Below are 18,545 nucleotides of genomic sequence, written 5' to 3'. Positions count from 1 at the left end.
AAGTTATAACTATTTTTTCTTGATCCTACCACATTTTGTTGTCAATAAAACACATTGTAACTTAATTATTAAGTAGTTAGTCATCATGTGAAACTATTTTAGACTAATGAACCAACCCAATAATTTAAAAATAATAAATCAGTTATGTCATGTAGAGATGAAGTATCGAACTCATAATCTCATGGTTGAAGCTATATATGTCAATTACCTATCTCATAGTTGAAGGTATATATGTCAATTACCGCTGAACTATAACCATTAGAATCCAACTCATAACTTAAATGAAAATGCATAGATAAAAAATAACTTCTAACCAAAAATTTAAAATCACAAAACCACTCCCATTTATTTCAAGAGAAGTTCTTACAATATACTCTCTTGAAAACGAATTTATTATTATTACTTTTAACTTACAGAGTTGCGTGTACTGTACAGTACTGATTTAAAAATATGCATTATATGATTACAATACAACCTCAATTCTTTAAACAAACCATTTATTTACAATTTTCAATTCTGAAAACAACGATAAAAAACGTTTTTCAAGAAAAATTTTCTCCAAAGTGCTAATAAATTTATTGTTTTTTTATTAGCTATTTTTCCATGGTGGGCCCCAATGTGGGCACTATTTCAATCTCTCTCTCTTCCCTAAAATGCTTCGCCGTCGCAGATCATCGAAGAAAAGCTGCTCTGATTTCTGTGAGAGAGAGAGAGAGAGAAAATCTGGCGCCGGAGCTCTGAGTATGGCGGCGTAGGCGAAGCAAGGGGCACGCCCTGGCAGCGCAGGATAGCCTCGACTACTGCAAGTGACTGATGCTTGGAGTACTTTGTGCTCGTCCTAAGCCTTGGATCCTCGTCTCGCTATCGAACTTTGTTCACGGCTCGGCCGCTCACCATCACCACCACCATCAAAGCCGGCTACTCGTTCAGAGTCCAATCCAATTCGATCGGCGACAGCGCCACCATTCCAGCGCCTGCAAGCTCGCGGGCGGCGGTGCTGCTTCGATATGGCACGCTATATTGCCCTCCGGTGCCGGGAGCAGTAGCGATCTCCGGCGTCCGGCGATTCACTGCCATGAGCGCAAGGGGGAGGGCTCTTGGAACGTGGCGTGGGACGCGCGCCCGGCCCGCTGGCTTCACCGTCCTGATTCAGCCTGGCTGCTGTTTGGCGTCTGCGCCTGTATTGCGCCGCTCGATTGGGTGGACGCAAATCATGAGGCTATCTCGGTAGATCAGAAGAAGGAAGGGTGTGAATCGAGCGACCCTGGCTTCAATCAAGACGACGAAGGCTCCGCGGATTACAGGGTCACAGGTAATGTGGGAAATCTGTCAATTCGTTCCATCGAACTTTTCGCTGCTCGCTTATAATTATTCTTTTTGATTTGTTGACAATTACCGAAGGAAGTTATTGGCCAGATTAATTTCCAATATTCTGCCTAATTTAGTGTTACCATGTGATGGAAATGGAATAGTCTCAGTTATCTATGTTTTATGTTTCATTGCTTCGATGAGGTGGATAGAAATGACAGTAATAAACTCTATCAATTCCATGCTTGATTGGCTATTGCTATCGATTAATCCGTTGGTCGTTGACATGAACTGCTACTGCCACAGGCGTGCTAGCGGATGGTCGTTGCCTGTTTAGGGCAATCGCTCATGGAGCTTGCTTGAGAAGTGGGGAAGAAGCTCCCGATGATGATCGTCAGAGAGAACTCGCTGATGAATTAAGGGCTAAGGTAAGGCTCGAATTCATGTATCATCGTTCCTGTGTTGTTTGTATTTGAGTTTCCATGTCGAAAAAACATGCGTAATATTCAAAATTGTCGAGTGTTCTTCATTAGGTTGATTAATTCTTGACAGGTCGTGGATGAGCTATTAAAGAGGCGGAAGGAAACAGAGTGGTAAGCTCTTCTGATGTTTATGACACGAATTGGGCATATTTGGTTGGGTTCAAAATGGCTGGTTGTAATGATTAGAAATGCATGTAGGTATATTGAAGGAGACTTTGATGCGTATGTAAAGAGAATTCAGCAACCTTTCGTGTGGGGTGGAGAACCTGAATTGCTCATGGCATCTCATGTCCTGAAGTGAGTTTTTATTTGTGTCTGGTTGCTGCCACAATTTTGGCTCTTCTAACTCTACATTGATAAATTTTCTTCTATACATTGCATTTGCAGATTGAGTTATGACATTTTTATATGGTTGGTTCATGTTTGAAAATTTTGCTATGCATTCAAAATTTGCTACTTTCCAAACTGGTAACTCAAACACTTTGTTCTGCTGATAACCTGATATAAATACTTTGCACTACTTTGATGTATTTTGTGTGTTTTTATGTGGAGTAAACAGCTTTTTTCGCTTTTTTATTTTATTTTTCTTTTAGCTTTCATGTGTGAATAGATAAAGTATGTAAGAGTATGTAGTATAGAAAGTGAGTTTTATGAAAATCAGGTTTATATGTAACTTGAATTTGTATAGCACGAATTGGAATTAGGGTAACGATAATGTAGGATAAACAAACCACTATCAAACATAGGCTTTACGTCTTAACCTTGGGTTACACAAATTTGACTTGTGAGTCAAATCCTCCTAAGGGTGAGATTGATACAGCTTTGAGAGAACTTCTAAAAGTACTTAAAGGTTGGCTTGACATTACTTTTAGAATAGTGGAGGATGCTTTTAGCTAATTATCTAAAATGCTTTTAAAGTTTTAAGAAACAGACAGAGCACGAGCACCTAATTAGTGCTTTGGAAAGTATTGTTATAAAAAACACTTGATAATTAGTGGTTTCCAAAAAGTAGTTTCAGAAAAATAGTTTCACTTAAAAGCACTACTCTCAAAAGTCAGCCCGAACTCACTCATATTATTGTTATTCTTAGCTATGTAACCATACCTCACTTAACTGCCATTTTTTTTAATATTTCCAAGAACACTTTTAGCTATATGACCAAACATTATAAAAGATATGAAAGTGCTTTTATTCATGTAAAATGACTTTATGTTGTTCCAAGCGTCATACTAAACTCACCTCAAGACATCTCTCCGCCCCAGTAGATGGTCCTAAACTCTCAGATCCCAACATCTATATTACGTTCATGGGAGCTTATTGTCAACAAAGCTGTATTTCATGCATTAACCAGGCATTCTCTGTCTTATGTGTGACACAACACAAATGAAAATAATTGTAATTGGACCTTGTATTTGAGTTCCATGTTCAAGATTGTTTAATTACTGAACTTTCTTCACCTTTTTGCACGCTTTGCATCTCCCAGGACTCCAATATCAGTATTCATGAGAGAGAGAGGCTCAGATGGTCTGATAAACATAGCCAAGTACGGTCAAGAGTATCAGAAGGGTGAGGAAAGCCCCATCAACGTGTTATTTCATGGGTATGGTCACTATGACATTCTGGAGACTCCGTCCGACAAAAGTTCACCCAAACTAAGCATGTAGAAATTGAAAACTGCTTGCAATCTGGGATTAGACAGACAATTCATTCACATTAGGAGTAGACTGCTTTCTCCAAAATTTGAATAAACTGCCTTACTTTCAATAATTGGCACCAGAAACCTCAGTTCAAGCAATTGGCTGGTAAAGTTTTGTAGGTAATCGTTTTCTTGTTACGCTTATTATATTCTAAATTTGGTGTAGACATCATCTTTGTAATCCCATTCTGGGTGTTCTGGTGCATTATTTTTCCTGAGTTCCATTGATGATTTTCTTGAAAATATAATGGAAAGGTGGATTTCTGCCATTTTGGGAGGACTAGTTGCAATGTATTATGTTTTATCATTGTTCATACTGATGAAAATGTGTCCATCACAGCGTTATAGCAAATCTTGGAGATCCACAATGATATTTGATCACTGATCAGTGAACACAAAAAATGCTCGTCGGGAACAAGTCGATTTTGAATAGATCAGGTTAGCCAATATCTCTTTCGAAACTGAGTTTGATATCTAGGAAATCACGGAATTACTGTTGGGTATTCGAGAACCACGAACAAAGTTAGCTTTGGTTTGCTGTGTCAAACCATCAACAAACCAAACCCAATTTGCTCCTTTCATTGATAAAGCAATAAGCACTATTTCTGTGGTGTATTATATTTCACCCCTGTTAATGGCTGTGTAGATGATTCTATATGCATGACACTGGCAGTGTAATTTAAATCTGTTTTCAAGCCAACAGAGAATGGAACATAATGTTCACTTCAGGGTTTGCTTGGGAATTCTTTTTAAAATCAGTTTTTTGTTCTCTTATAACAAAGATTTAGTGAAATAATGTCAGGTTTTTTTTATTTTTTAAATATTATTTTGGTTCTTATACTTTCAACTTTGGTGCGTGTTGGTTTCTATACTTACAAAATGCTTTTTTTTTTTAAACTACAGAAGGTTTATTTTGATCCTTAGACTTCAACTTTGGTTCATTTTTAGTTCATCTACTTCTAACATGTTCGTTTTGGTTCCAGTACCTCTAAAAAGTGATCATTTAGATCTTTTGATCACAACTTTTACATGACGCTTTTCTTATAAAATTTTTGAAATGTAGCCATAAAGTTATATTAAAGAGTTTCTATTGGGTATAAAATTCATGCTAAATTTTTGTAAATATGGATCGAAATGATCACTTTTCACAGTATATGGATTTGATTTAATTAATTTGAAAGTACAAGGTTCAAAGTTTTCCAAAATAATACTTAATCCTGGTTAGTTTTGAAGTTCTCCAATCAACTGTTTCTTAGCATTTTTCATGGATGACTAATCTCTAAAAACACATGGAGTTCCACTTTTCTTTTCCATCGAAAATCACAAGAAAAAAAAAAGAAAGAGGCGATTTTGATGTCTACGATGGAAGTGGAATTTCTAAAAATTTTGGACTTCGGATTTAAATCTTAATTTTTCCTTTTCAATTTAGACATCATTTATGTGTTCATTTAGATTAAATTTGCTTCTCTTCCTTACTTTACGTCTTAAAACTTCTTTGTAAATAGAAACTGAAACGACACGAAAAAAAGTGAAGATGCCTCCAAAAGCGACCCATTAGTGAATGGACTAATAATTAAAATTAAAAGCCTATCATATGATAGGATACCTATTTCTTTGTTATTTTAGCATCTCTACCTAAAATTTTAAAATCTAATTCTTGAAGCAAGAAAGTTATATATATATATAGATAATTTACAATTTAGAGAGGTTACTAATATTTTAACAAATTTAGTTTTTCTTCAGATTAGAAACATTAGACTTAAGATGAGTTTGACATTTTTTTTTTCTTAAATCACTCTCTGTAAAATAGTTTAAACTTAAATATTTATATTTGGTTATATTTGGGATGTTTGTTTGGTTTCACTACATCTAAAAGTGATTATACTATTGTCAAAATACTATAAAATAATTTTAATGAGATTTCTAATCTATTATTTTAGAATACAAACATCTAATTTATTATTTTAGTATCAACAAATTTTTCTTCTCTTCAAATTTCAACTAATTCACCTTTAGATTTCCAAACTAAGTAAACATGAACATAATTCAATTTATTGAGACATTTATTATCCATCAAAATATTTAAGTTTGCTAATATTGTACTCAACAAAAGAAAAGAAAAATTGGCAAACCAAATACGACACAAACCGTAAGTTTTTCTCCTCTTCAAGTTTCAACAAATTGACCTTTGAAAGTGCAGTTATTGCGCTTAGTCCAAAATTGCCTTCAATTGCCCTCCAACTTGCGCTCTACCCCGGGCCCACTAACTTTGATAATATGTGTAAAGAAGAAGTACTTTTTAATCTTTCCTAATCAGCCATAACCTTTTCACACATCTTTCATGGAATCTGCCAAAAATCTCCCCTCTTATTTTAACTAAAATTCACCTATTTATCTCCACAGTTTTAAATTTTCATTTCATTTTATGTTGATGTGTCGCGTGAAGATTAAAACCTCTCCGAACCAAACTAATTAAATCAAATTCAAATTATTTTTTTCGTGTAATATATATATTCACCATGAAGAGTATATCAACAAAATTATAAAATTATATTAATAAAATATTAATATTTTGATGTTTTAATAATTCAAAAGTAAGGGTGTATTTGTAACTTTGCAGTGATAATGCTGTAATAATATAATACTATTTAATTACATCGTGGCCTTGTCGAAGATGATGGGCGTCGTCTCGTTCGGTTGGGCTACTGTCTTATCCTAGTTGTCTTCAGAGAGAGAGATGGGAACTGAGGCGCCAACCTCCGGCGGCGACGTAGCTGCGAGAGAGAAAGAGAACGGCGGCGGCGCTCACGTTCTGTCGCCGGCGGAGCTCGACGCCGGAGCTCTGTTTGTGCTTAAATCCAGAGGTTAGTGATGACGTGTGTTTGTTTCTTCGGTTATACAGTACGGGTGCAGATCATATGAATTGTATTATTTACGATTCAAATCTCTCTTTTTTCTCCGTTCGCCGGTTCATTAATCATTATATTTTATTTTCAATGAGGCGGCGGGAAATTGTTTACGGCGGCTTTTCGTTCATTTTACTTCGCCATCTTTTTTTCTGGTGATCGGAAAATCGGCCTGTAATATATAATTTTTTTTTTCTGAATTGAGTGGATATTTCAAATAACAACCTTGAATTAAATAAATCTCAACTTTTACAAAATATTTTAAAACAAAAGGGAATAATTGGTTCTAAGAATCATTAGCAAACATCCATTAATTTTTACGCTGGCCTTTTTCTTTGTCTTCACAAAGTCGGTGTTGGCCTTGATGATTTCGGGATCCTACTTCTGGTTCTAACGTGGAGAGTTCTCTGCCTTTAAAAGAAAATAATTATTTTATTGATAAAAGAACAATTAAATATCAATAAAATAGATGTTTAACGATAATTATTAGTGTATAAATAAAAGTTGATAAATATATTGAATTAATTAGAGTCTTCTAGTTTGTGTGAAGAACGCAGTTTCAAATTTCAATCCTCATCCCCAAACTTAATAAGAAGAATTTTTTTTTTTGTTATTATTATTATTTTTTTAATATCTTTTAAGTGTTTGAACCTAGCACATGAACACTTAGACTAATCTTATCAAAGCATTTGATTGTTTAAAAACTGTGAGACAAATGTCATCTTAGCATAGCAATATGTCGAGAAACTTAAGAAAAAAATAGGAAAATAAATAATTCGAAGCGCTTCAAGATAATTTTATTTTCTTGTTCAAGGTTTCACGAACAATCCAAGTAGTACAAATTATTAACTTGTGAGTGTAACACTCTAATCACAGAACTGAACACCAATACTTGAATAATTGTACAAAAGGAGAATTTTGAGAGGATTTTTTTTTTCTGTGTCTATATATATATATAGATTATTTGTGACTAGTTATATATAAAGTTATGATATTAAAGATAATTCTAACGTTGATTAGTTAAGACATATATTATAGATGAAAAAGACTGTTCCTTACGAATTAAAAAAAATAATCTCAAAGGCACTAAAAAATTTGTTGTTCGATTTATTATTCATTTTGTTGTTGATTGTGTCTTGGTGATGCATGTGATATATAGGATCATGGGTACATTGTGGGTATCACTTGACAACATCGATAGTGGCTCCGGCGCTGCTGAGCCTTCCGTTTGCGCTGAGGGCGTTGGGTTGGGTGGGCGGAATTATAAGTCTTATTTTTGGCGCTTTCGTAACTTTCTATTCCTACAATCTTCTGTCTCTCGTTTTGGAGCACCACGCCATGCTTGGTCGCCGTCTACTTAGGTTTCGAGACATGGCTACTCATATTCTTGGTAGCCTATTTCTTCTACTCCTATTTTATTAATTATTAATAAATAAATAAATAAATAAATAAATATATATATATATATATTGTTGTGTGATGGCAGGTCCCAGATGGGGAAAATACTTTGTTGGCCCAATTCAATTTGGAGTATGCTATGGTGCTGTTGTTTCTGGAATTCTTCTCGGTGGCCAAAACCTCAAAGTGAGTTTCTTTCTTCGATATTCTTTTTAGTGCAACTAGTGCAGTGGAAATTTGAACTTACGATATTTTAATTAAAAATAAATACTCAATCAGTTTAAGCTAGGTTCAAATTAGCTTATTTCTTTAGTATTATTAAATACTACTCCAATGGCAAAAAATCTTCAGATGCTTAGGGTTCATGTTTTAGGGTGTGTTGTGAGTGGTTTTGAAAAATGAGATTTAAGAATAATTGATTTTTCAAAATCATCATCGATACCTTTGATATTTTTTAATTTGTCAAACATGATTGATTTTGCCACCAAACACACCCTTGATCAATTTTAATCTCTTTACTTTTTGGCTATGGTCATCTACTTTCAATTTTTCTTCCTCCTTCTAGTCATTGTACTCTCAAAATATCTATTTTGATCCCGTAGTTTTGAAAATGGATCAAATTGGTTTTTAAAATTTTATACATACTAAACTCTTTAACATAAATTTATGGTTACATTTCAACAAATTAAAAATAAAAATAAATGGACCATAGTTTTTTTAAAAAATATATGAATCAAAATAGATATTTTTATATCGTTAAGAAACTCCGCCAGTCAGTTTTCTGTTCTTTTCCCTGTTTTGGCAGTACATGTATTTGCTCTCAAATTCAAATGGGACAATGAAACTCCACCAATTCATCATCATATTTGGGGTCTTAATCCTGATTTTGGCTCAAGTTCCATCTTTCCACTCTCTAAGGCACATCAACCTTCTATCTCTCGTTCTCGCTCTCGCTTATAGCGCCTGTGTCACAGCTGCTTCTTTACACGTTGGTAAGAACAAAATAATAATAATAATAATAATAAAACTATGAACTTTTGCTCTCTTTTTCTTCTTCTTTGATCGTGTTGTGAAAATTACGTTTATAGACTTCAAATCACAGGTTATTCCAAGAATGCACCTCCAAGAAACTACTCTCTTAAAGGGTCGGATATAAGCCAGTTATTTAGTGCCTTCAATGGCATTTCAATTATTGCGACTACCTACGCTTGTGGAATTGTTCCTGAAATACAGGTACAAAAATGTAAATTCACTTGTCAATATGTTGCATTCCTTGGATTTTAACCATTTATTTGGAAAAATTTTAAGCAAATGACCCAAATAACTAAACTCAACCCAAATATTGGTATAAATTTTATTCCCTGACTCTAAACTTTCAAAATATTCATTTGTGTGTTGAAATTTTAAGTTTGTTACATATTCGGAGCATTGACCCTTAACTTTTAAAAAGAAAATAACCATTCTGATCCTTGTTATATCATTTTGTTACCTAATATGATATATGTTTGTCCAGAGTTTGTTCCAACCCTTTTTTAGTATGCATGTGGGAATGAATATTCAACTTCATGACTTTTGAATGGAATTAAAAAAAAAAACTATGCTCAACATATCTCCACATATGTGGCTTGAACACATGCTGTGAAGCTACGTCATGATCTGTTGAAAACAAAACATAAAAGATATTGATCAAAATACAGTTATTAGAACTCCACAAATTTAGAATCCGAAAAATTGTGTTTGTTGAGGGATGTTGAAGAGAGAGGTTTTGAACTTTGCAGGCAACAATCGCAGCTCCAGTGAAAGGTAAGATGTTCAAAGGGCTGTGCCTGTGTTACACAGTGATAGCCGTCACTTTTTTCAGTGTAGCAATCTCTGGATATTGGGCCTTTGGAAATGAGGCCATGGGAACTGTTCTTTCAAACTTCATGGGATTGGGCGCCAATAAGCCTCTGCTTCCCTCTTGGTTTCTCACCATCACCAATGCCTTCTGCCTCTTGCAAGTCTCCGCTGTCACCGGCGTAAGATCCGCTATCTCCCAAGTGTACCAATTTTAAGACGTATTTATACGTGTTTTTATCTTAGACGGTTTACGTTCATAGAAACTCTAAGTTAAGTGTGATCTCAAGAAATAAGAAAGCATGTAAGCATGTTAAGGTGTTTTGTACTGTGAATTTAGACAAACAAAATTGACGACGAGGACTTTAGAAATTCTTTATTTATTTATTTTGAAGCATGGACTAAAGAGGTGTGTTATTTATTTTTGTGTAGGTTTACTTGCAACCAACGAACGAAGCATTCGAGAAGAAATTTGCCGATCCAAACAAAAGCCAATTTTCAATCCGCAACGTCGTGCCGAGGTTGATAACGCGGTCGCTGTCGGTGGTGATTGCGACGATTTTTGCAGCGATGGTACCTTTCTTTGGGGATCTAATGGCACTAATTGGAGCATTTGGTTTCATTCCTCTCGACTTCATCATGCCTATGATTTTCTACAATGTGACTTTCAAGCCTTCAAAGGGTGGCCTTGTGTTCTGGCTAAACACTTTGATTGTTGCAGTTTCTTCGGTGCTGGCAGCAATGGGAGGTATCGCTTCCATCCGACAAATCATTTTGGATGCCAAAACTTATCGTTTATTTGCTAATATGTGAACTAAATATTGATAGTGGCTGCTTTTTTTTTTACCCGAAGATAGCTATTGTCAGACAGAGGATCTGAATCAGAATGAATCTGGATCATTGGAATGGTAATAGATATTTTATTCACTTAGTTATGTCAGTTGATTATTAGAGAAAATGAGATATTGGAAATGGTTTTCAAAAGTTAATCAAAATGGAAATCGATAGGAAATTGGAATTAGTATGGAAAGAGAACCCTATTTTTTAAGCAAATATTTGTAAAAGGTGGTAGGTGGGATCATGGTATTAAATATTCGTCAACACATCAACATTTCTATATAACATTTCTATATATTCATGAGTTCAACATGACAGGAGGGATAAATCAATATTTCCATCATATTACAATAAAGATTAACAAATTATAAAAAATATCAACAAAAAGTTACTAATATATACTGTCATAATTAAATGAGATCTAACTAAGCGACAATATGTCCAAATTGGGTCGAGGGAGAAGAGGACTTAGGTATACAAACCAAGCAGTGAGGTCAAAGTCCGTACGTAGAGGTCGAGCAGCTCAGGCTAAGGCCGCCTTGGGGTCGGCGTCGGTCAGTAGGCCCAGAACTTCGACAAGGCCTCTCCAACTATTATGCTTGGCTCGATATGACTAAACCTATCTTGTCTTGGTGAGACCCTAAAACAAGCAAACAACTCCTCGACCTTGGGCCCACAACAAGGTGCACAGTCCCATAAGAGCACCCGGATTCAACTTCTATTAGACTAAACCATAATCCTAGTTTTCATACTCAGCTATATCCGATACTAACTTAGGTATCAGAGCCTGTGTAGCTAGCAGGATCCACATCAGTGTTCAGTGCGCTATTGGTTTTTGCAGGATTCATGCTCGTTTCTGTTTCATCATTTGGTGCGAATTTGGCGGGATTTGAAGGAGCTTAAATTTGACATCAAATGTATACATATACATATTAATCATTTTTAATTTGTTTAGAAATAAGAAATGTTAATTTGGTAATTTAAATACTTTTCACGATTTTTTAATTTCTAGTTGATAAAATATCTATCAACATCGACATTTCATAGATATTTCAATGAAATTGAGATCTCGATCATGTTTTCATCGACATCAACATTTAAAATGATAACTGCTACTGTATTTTGTTATATAGAATATTCTTTGTAAAGTTAGTTAACAATTATCTAATAATTTTATATAGGTTGGTAATTGAATCTAAATTTGAAAAATTATTCAATGATTATTTAGCAATATAGTTGTAAATTAGCCATAATTACCAATTAAATATTTAGTTTAATGTTAACAAACAAACATTAATTAATATTTTTATTATAAATTTTGTATAATTATTATTTTACAACGTTATATAATTTATAATATATTGTATCTTACCTGTTCTAATTTTAACAAAAATAAAATTAATTTAAAACATAAAATAATATAATTATCAAAGTTTTATATTTTTGAAATTGCAAATTCTTAATCTAAAAATACGGAAAACTTGTTTTCATAATTTCCGAATTACAGAATCTGAAATTTAAAAAACAAATCTAACACATATTCACCGAATCAGATTGATTCAATAAATTTGAAAAGATGAAATAGAATCTGAAGGCCCCTAAAAAGTAATTTGTGAAAACCCTGGTTAAAAAACGACCGACCTGTAAAATCCCTCGCAGAAGACTTGCGCGCAATTCAAATCTTGGAGACGGAGAGTGAAAAGGGCGCGAATCGTTGCTCCGGCGACCGGAAACTGGCTCCCTACAACTCAAATGAGTCAACTCGCTGGTCCGAGAACGGAATCGATTCACCACCGCCTTTGCGACTTCGCTAAGACCGCCCTTATCAAGATCTTCGCGCACCCCTACGTCACGGTCAGTCGTTAAACTCGATCGTCAATTCCCCCGCCGCCGCTCGCCACCGGCCGGCGTTTGTGCATATGATTTAGGTGTAAAGGAGTGTATGCAAGATGTAATCAGGTTTTTTATTTATTTATGAAGGTATGTGATTTATATTGCGCGCGAGGAGCGGATGCGGAGAAGTGGGACGAAGCTCAAATCAGTCACTACATTGGACTTGGTATCTAGGTTTTCTGAGACCTTAGTTTTTTCCGTTTGTTTCGCTGAAAGAAGTTGCGTCGAGTTGTTTTACTGTATATTTTGTTTTGTGTTTTCCTTTTGATGGAATTGTTGATGCTCTTTAGATGGATCCACTTCTGGAATCAGCCAAATGCGAGAGGCATGGGAGAGCCAGAGGAAGGCTTACGCTGCTGAATTCTTTGAGGTTGATCCTTGCGTGGTGGGTTTTTCCCTGCTAATTCTTCAGTTTTTCGTTTCAATTATTGTTTTATTCACAGAATCACCAAAATACATTATCAAATCTAAGAAACATCAATATAGTGAGAAAATTATAACTGAGCTCAGTTTTCATGAAACTACATAGTTATACGTAGCTTGGAAGTACTGTTATACGTAACCATGAAATTAAAGTGAGGATGAATGGATGGATCGATCACTGCTTCCTTACTCTACTAGTTCTGGATTCAAATGATGTTTCTGACTTTTTAAACTAAACATGGTGAAATCAATATGTGGACTACAGTTATGTTTAATTTCTCATCTTATGGTGATTATTCTATACAAAATTTAGATCATGTGAAATAAACGAACTGTCCATTAAGTTTTTTGGTCACAAATTGACTTAATAGTTGGGAGGAAATCTGTCTTGTGACCAAGTGAAATATTGTTATTTTAAAAGACTTTATTTTATTTTATTTATGGCTACTTCTTGAAAAAGAGGTTCCTCAGGCGCTCCATCATAGTGACCATGATTGACAGTACAATGAGTAGATTTTTTAAGATAGATACTGGAGACATTTGAAATTCATCCCATGTAGTCTAGTTTTTATTTCTAATATTTCCTTATACTTGGAAAATAAGAAAAGGGAGGAAAATTAAGTCGGTGGAAGATTGGAGATGGGATGCTCCTTTTGATATATCTTCACTTCTTTGTTCTGCTTAACCACCCCTAGTTATGCATTTACCTCGAACATTTCTTATAGCCATGGCAGTCTAGGATCTGCCTTTGTTTCTACTCATTCCTCTTGCAGCATTTTATGCAACTCCATTATAGTGATATGGAATGTTATTTTTGCTCACTATGAACCAAATTGGGCTGCTTTTATTTGATTAATTGTTATCATGAACTGTTCTCCAAAATCTCTTCATATATTTGATAAATTGAAAAAGAACACTTCCGTAATCAGCATGTTGGTTTGTTAAAATGGGCGAAAAGAGGAGTTTGACTATTCTATAAATGCGGCTTCAAAATTTGAGCATCATTAGCTCTACTTTCATTATTGCTCTTGCTTATAGGAATAAACAGGGCAAAAAACAATCAGATAATACTTCATTGGCTCGAGGGCACTCGTTGCACTATGTATCTGAGTATTTTCTGAATTGAGGTTTTCTTGTGTTGCTTGGATGGGGTAGGCCTACTAGTGAAAAGCATATTCGTTTTGAGAGAGAGAGATTTTGCAAAGAAAAAATTAGATCCTTCTTTCAAAAATGATATATATATATATATATACATGCAAATCTTTCTTTTTGCTTGTCTATTATCACTTCTTACCAAACTTCGGAAACAAAGAATTTGAGTAGAATGCACTTCATACGCATGCATAGCAATCTGGAACTTCTTTATAGCTAACTAGTCAGGCCTTTAAACCAATGTCATCCTGATCAAATGCTAATTCATTTTTTACTTCTATTTCACAGATTTGATTTCTAATGCAAATGTTAAACTTATTATATTGAACCCAGTTGAAATGCAACTATATTCTGTTTTGACAGGAAAATATTGAAACCCAGTTGAAAGACAAAACTGAGACAGCTGATCTAGTCTGCTGCTTGCAGCATCTGCAGGTACTTCATGTGGAATTTTTTTCCCTTGTCTTTTCTTGTTTTGTATATTGATTGTAGGGGAGAGACCAGAGAGTTGATATTGTCTTCCATATTTTAGATGATGTATGCTTCTTAATATGAAATAACTTCTTGCAGATGTGTTTTGAAACTGAGGAGAGAGCAAGTAGACTTTTACATAATGTATCAGCATTGCTGAAACCTGGGGGTTATTTTTTTGGTATTACTCCTGACTCGTCTACAATATGGTATGAATTAATAATATTGAATCCAATTGTTTTTGAAGTTTGTTGTTATTTTTATATTTTAATCTACAATTTTTGATCTGATGTTTTATTCATATTCAATAACATCTCTTCTTTCGGCCACCATTCCTTTTCTACCGTTGCAAATTTCAGATGTACAGTATGAACCTTTTATATTGTTAGTAGATATCATATAAATTACCAGCCTTTCAAAATTTAAGAAGTATCGTGAAGTTGTTAAAATAGAAGTACATAATTCTTTGCTATAATCTAAAGTAATACTTGTAGATCTTCAATTCTTCATGGCACCTCCTCCACCAAAGTTCAGTTGGGAGTAGCTCCGAAAAAGCAAGGCCTACCTAAAAATTTACACACTATGAAATGTGATTGTGACCAATGTGCTATATCCTTCGGCTTCTAAGCCTGTGCTCTGTCTAAATGTTCATCATTTTATAAGATATTGTTTAGATCTTGGCTCTTCTGTTCTTGAATTTAGGTTTTCTTTTTTGTCAATACTATTGGTGTAATATTCTACACCGCATTATTGCTATGAGAAAGAAAGGAAAAATAAGTTCTAAAATATTTAGATTGTTTTACTCTTGAAGGGCAAAGTATCAGAAGAATGTTGAAGCATACCACAATAGGAGTACTAGCATGAAGCCTAATATTGTACCCAATTGCATTAGATCGGAAAGCTACATGATTACCTTTGAAGTCGAGGAAGAAAAGTATGCATGATTTGATAACTTGAGAATATTTCTTAATCTTTGGATTGTTTTGATGAATTTTCTTTTCCTTTCAATCTATGGTAACTGATGATATCGAGTGTTTCAGGTTCCCATTGTTTGGGAAGAAATATCAGCTGAAATTTGCATATGATCCCTCTGCTGAGACTCATTGTTTAGTCCATTTTCCGAGCTTCATCAGGTCTAATTCTTTTTACCCATCACAAACCACATCATTGTTTCAGTTCTTAGACATATCCTTCTTATATCCATGTTCTTAGACATATCCTTCTTATATCCATAAACTAACTGCATTTGTGTTACAAAACCAGAATTCCTTCACATACATGAACATATATTCTTTTTCTTTATGTTTCTACTATCTTATAAATATTGATTGATAATTTACTAAATGGTAGCGATGTCTCACTCAGGTTGGCTAGAGAAGCGGGTCTTGAGTATGTCGAGATTCAGAACTTAACTGAATTCTATGACGACAACAGGTTTTTGCAGTCTCTAATTGATGAAATGCTCATCAATGTTTAAAACTATCAACTTGTGTTCTTTTGCGAGTCTGATTGTTTGCCCTCCTTATTTTGACTGCCGCAAACAGAGCACAATTTGCAGGAATGCTCATGAGTTGTGGTCCAAACCTTGTGGATCCCAGGGGGAGACTTCTTCCTCGATCATATGATGTACTAGGTGATGAATTCATTTTTTCTTTTTCTTTTTTTCTTCCCAACTTCATTATCATTTTAGCAATAGCACATTACCAATATGTTTTTATGGCACTTTTTTTCTTTTTTTTTTCAAAATAGGTCTGTACACAACATTCATATTTCAGAAGCCAGATCCAGACATTACTCCACCAATCATGTCCCCCTTATTGCCAGAAACTAGTTATGATCTCGAAGAGGCAAGCTTCTATTTTTGGAATGGTTTTTAGTTTCTTTTAAGCCATTTTAAAAGCAAACAACTGTGATATATACATTTGGAACTTGAGAGTTTTTACTTGATGGTTCATTCATTAAATTTACTGTTTTCCCAGTAAGCCTTTAATTTATCTGGTTTTGCTGTTTGGCTTTGTAGAGAGAGTGGCAGGGGAGTGGGTGGCGAGATGAAGAAAGAAGTGTACAGGCAGAGCATGTTTCCGGTCCGATTCCTGTTGCGATTCCGGTTCACGTTCCGGTTCCAGTCCCTGTCTCCGTTCCCGTTCCTGTTCCTGTTGTTCCCGGCCCCGGGTTGGGTAAGATTAGTGAACAGAAGGGGATTTTGGGACCTGGCCCTGCAGACTTACGTTTCCCGGAGGCTCTTTAGCTGCCCTGATGGACCTACTTAGACCAAATGGATCGTAGTTGATAATTAATTTATATTTATTAGGCTTAGTTTGATCATGTGCGAAGTAGGAAAGGTTTACATTGGAGAAGAGAGAATTTATGTATTTCACTTTTCCTACTTAATTTTTCAGCTAAGATGGTAACTGATTTATGTTAAGAAATAAATTGTTGGGCTTAATTTCGTCATTTGCGAATTACGATTTATATATATATATATATATTTTTTGTTTTCTTCGAGCACCGAGTTCGAAAGATTTACATTTAAAGAAAAGTTAAAAAACTGGAAGGGGAGAGTGCATTTATTATAATTTTATCTTATATGGCAGATTATTAAATCGTAAGGTTACTCCATTATTAATTTATTGTATCTATCATAATTAATTTGTATATAGACCTCTGATTTCTGCCAAAGAAAAATTAAAAAAAATAGAAAATGGAAAATCTCTTTTAAAAAAAAAGATGGTGGTTATTTATTCCACGATTAACTTTGTATCGACAATAATTAATTTTGCATGTAGACTTCTGATTTCTAATTTTCTACCAAAAAGGAAGAAAAAAAAAAAGAAAAGAAAAGAAAAAATCTCCTTTTAAAAACCAATCTCACGCCCAGTGGGACTCGAACCCACAATCGCCTGATTAGAAGTCAGACGCCTTATCCATTAGGCCATGGGCGCTTGTTTGTTTAAATTTTATAAACTTATTTATTTATATAATTAATTAACTTCTAGATATCATAAATTTTGAGCATTAAGCCAAGGCGCAACGAAAATCTTCTACGATCAGAAATTCAATAATTCACAACAATTTGGAATCATGTCCTGCGTTTTTTGTTTGCAAGGATATCCATCGGAATAAAAGTTTCCTTCTAAATTGGAAAGGAATAATTCCATCCTTTCTAAGAAAATTTCTTCTCAATCTTCTTATTATGCCTAAAGCCTAAAGCGGACAATTCGTGGAAATACTTGTGAGTCTGAGAGTATGTCTTTCACAGTATTTGAACCGTACGTTAATTTTGGTTAGCGAATTGAAGCATCGTATTGGCGGGAAAAAGAAGCAATGAGATCGATAAAGAGAAGAGGCGAAAAGGAAGAAGAGAGTGGCAGTGAAATGTTGTGCACAAATTTCAGAATTAAGCCAAGGCGCAACGAAAATCTTCTCCGATCAGCGGCATTGGCCGGAGTTTGAGCAGAAGAGAAACAGAACAATGTACGGGCCTGATAGAAACCCTAATAATTTGGCGCCGGAGAATAAAACGGCGGCGAAATTAGGCGATCAGGTGGAAGGAATTAGTGGAAGTGAGAAACCTAACGTGGTCAGAGTTCCGAGAGTAAAAGTGGTTGCTCCTCCGCCGTTGACGGCTGAGCCCAAGGTGCCTTCCAAGTTTTCGCATCCGGCAATCCGGTGGCCGGTAACGTTCTTTCCCCCCATTTCTCTCATGCTCTGTTTCCTTCTCTTGAAATTCAAATTTTGTGTGTTGTGCACTGAATGAAAATTAACTCTCAGTTTTACGTCTCCCCATTTTTTATTTCGTTTTTCTAATTGTTAAATAACAAATTTTCATCTTCTGAGTTGGGCAAAGTCTTGATTTGGTTCCTATATTTTGAATTTTTTAATTTACTCCTGTTCCTTTATTTGCTTGGTTCATCTGGCACTCTCAAATTGCAGTACAAATATTATGAATAAATTTGTTAAAATATTCTCGTACATACTATTAATCAAGACGTCAATTTAAACATAATTCAACTGGTTAAAACATAAATAACCATATGCGATGTTAGAAATTCAAATCACTACCCCTACCCATCATTAATGAACTCATGAAAAAAGAAAAATACAAGGACCAAATATGCAAAAAGGATTTTTTTAAAGGTATAT

At 34.7% G+C, this 18,545-nt stretch overlaps 3 protein-coding genes and 1 non-coding gene across 5 annotated transcripts; 3 read left to right on the top strand and 1 right to left on the bottom strand.

Moving 5' to 3' along the window:
• Positions 1-647: 647 nt before the first annotated feature.
• Positions 648-3,769, top strand: LOC111010247 (OVARIAN TUMOR DOMAIN-containing deubiquitinating enzyme 4). Of its 2 annotated transcripts, XM_088117267.1 has the most exons (6): positions 648-1,312; positions 1,615-1,736; positions 1,861-1,901; positions 1,989-2,087; positions 2,178-2,258; positions 3,274-3,413. In XM_088117267.1, exons 1-5 carry the CDS (start codon positions 814-816, stop codon positions 2,215-2,217), a joined length of 801 nt encoding a protein of 266 aa, XP_087973393.1. In that variant the 5' UTR covers positions 648-813; the 3' UTR covers positions 2,218-2,258; positions 3,274-3,413. The 2 variants fall into 2 exon arrangements, with proteins under 2 accessions (XP_087973393.1, XP_022139298.1); XM_022283606.2 differs by lacking the exon at positions 2,178-2,258 and having other exon boundaries at positions 649-1,312; positions 3,274-3,769.
• Positions 3,770-3,824: 55 nt separating this feature from the next.
• On the top strand, positions 3,825-10,553 carry LOC111010245 (Transmembrane amino acid transporter family protein). The gene is made up of 8 exons (XM_022283603.2): positions 3,825-3,924; positions 6,107-6,350; positions 7,552-7,782; positions 7,879-7,976; positions 8,596-8,782; positions 8,893-9,023; positions 9,569-9,808; positions 10,059-10,553. The coding sequence occupies exons 2-8, from the start codon at positions 6,224-6,226 to the stop codon at positions 10,437-10,439; spliced, it is 1,395 nt and encodes a 464-aa protein (XP_022139295.1). The 5' UTR covers positions 3,825-3,924; positions 6,107-6,223; the 3' UTR covers positions 10,440-10,553.
• Positions 10,554-12,048: 1,495 nt separating this feature from the next.
• Positions 12,049-16,852, top strand: LOC111010246 (S-adenosyl-L-methionine-dependent methyltransferases superfamily protein). Its single transcript, XM_022283605.2, has 11 exons — positions 12,049-12,317; positions 12,444-12,522; positions 12,647-12,741; positions 14,295-14,366; positions 14,502-14,611; positions 15,214-15,336; positions 15,443-15,535; positions 15,768-15,836; positions 15,947-16,035; positions 16,152-16,249; positions 16,423-16,852. Exons 1-11 carry the CDS (start codon positions 12,216-12,218, stop codon positions 16,648-16,650), a joined length of 1,158 nt encoding a protein of 385 aa, XP_022139297.1. The 5' UTR covers positions 12,049-12,215; the 3' UTR covers positions 16,651-16,852.
• Positions 16,853-17,271: 419 nt separating this feature from the next.
• On the bottom strand, positions 17,272-17,344 carry TRNAR-UCU (transfer RNA arginine (anticodon UCU)). The gene has a single exon. It is a non-coding gene; the product is annotated as a tRNA-Arg (tRNA).
• Positions 17,345-18,545: the final 1,201 nt, after the last annotated feature.

The sequence above is a fragment of the Momordica charantia genome (genome assembly GCF_013281855.1).
Source record: "Momordica charantia cultivar OHB3-1 chromosome 9 unlocalized genomic scaffold, Mcharantia_2.0 BLBB01000009.1, whole genome shotgun sequence".
NCBI lineage: Eukaryota > Viridiplantae > Streptophyta > Magnoliopsida > Cucurbitales > Cucurbitaceae > Momordica > Momordica charantia.
This window is presented reverse-complemented; position numbering and strand designations above follow the sequence as displayed.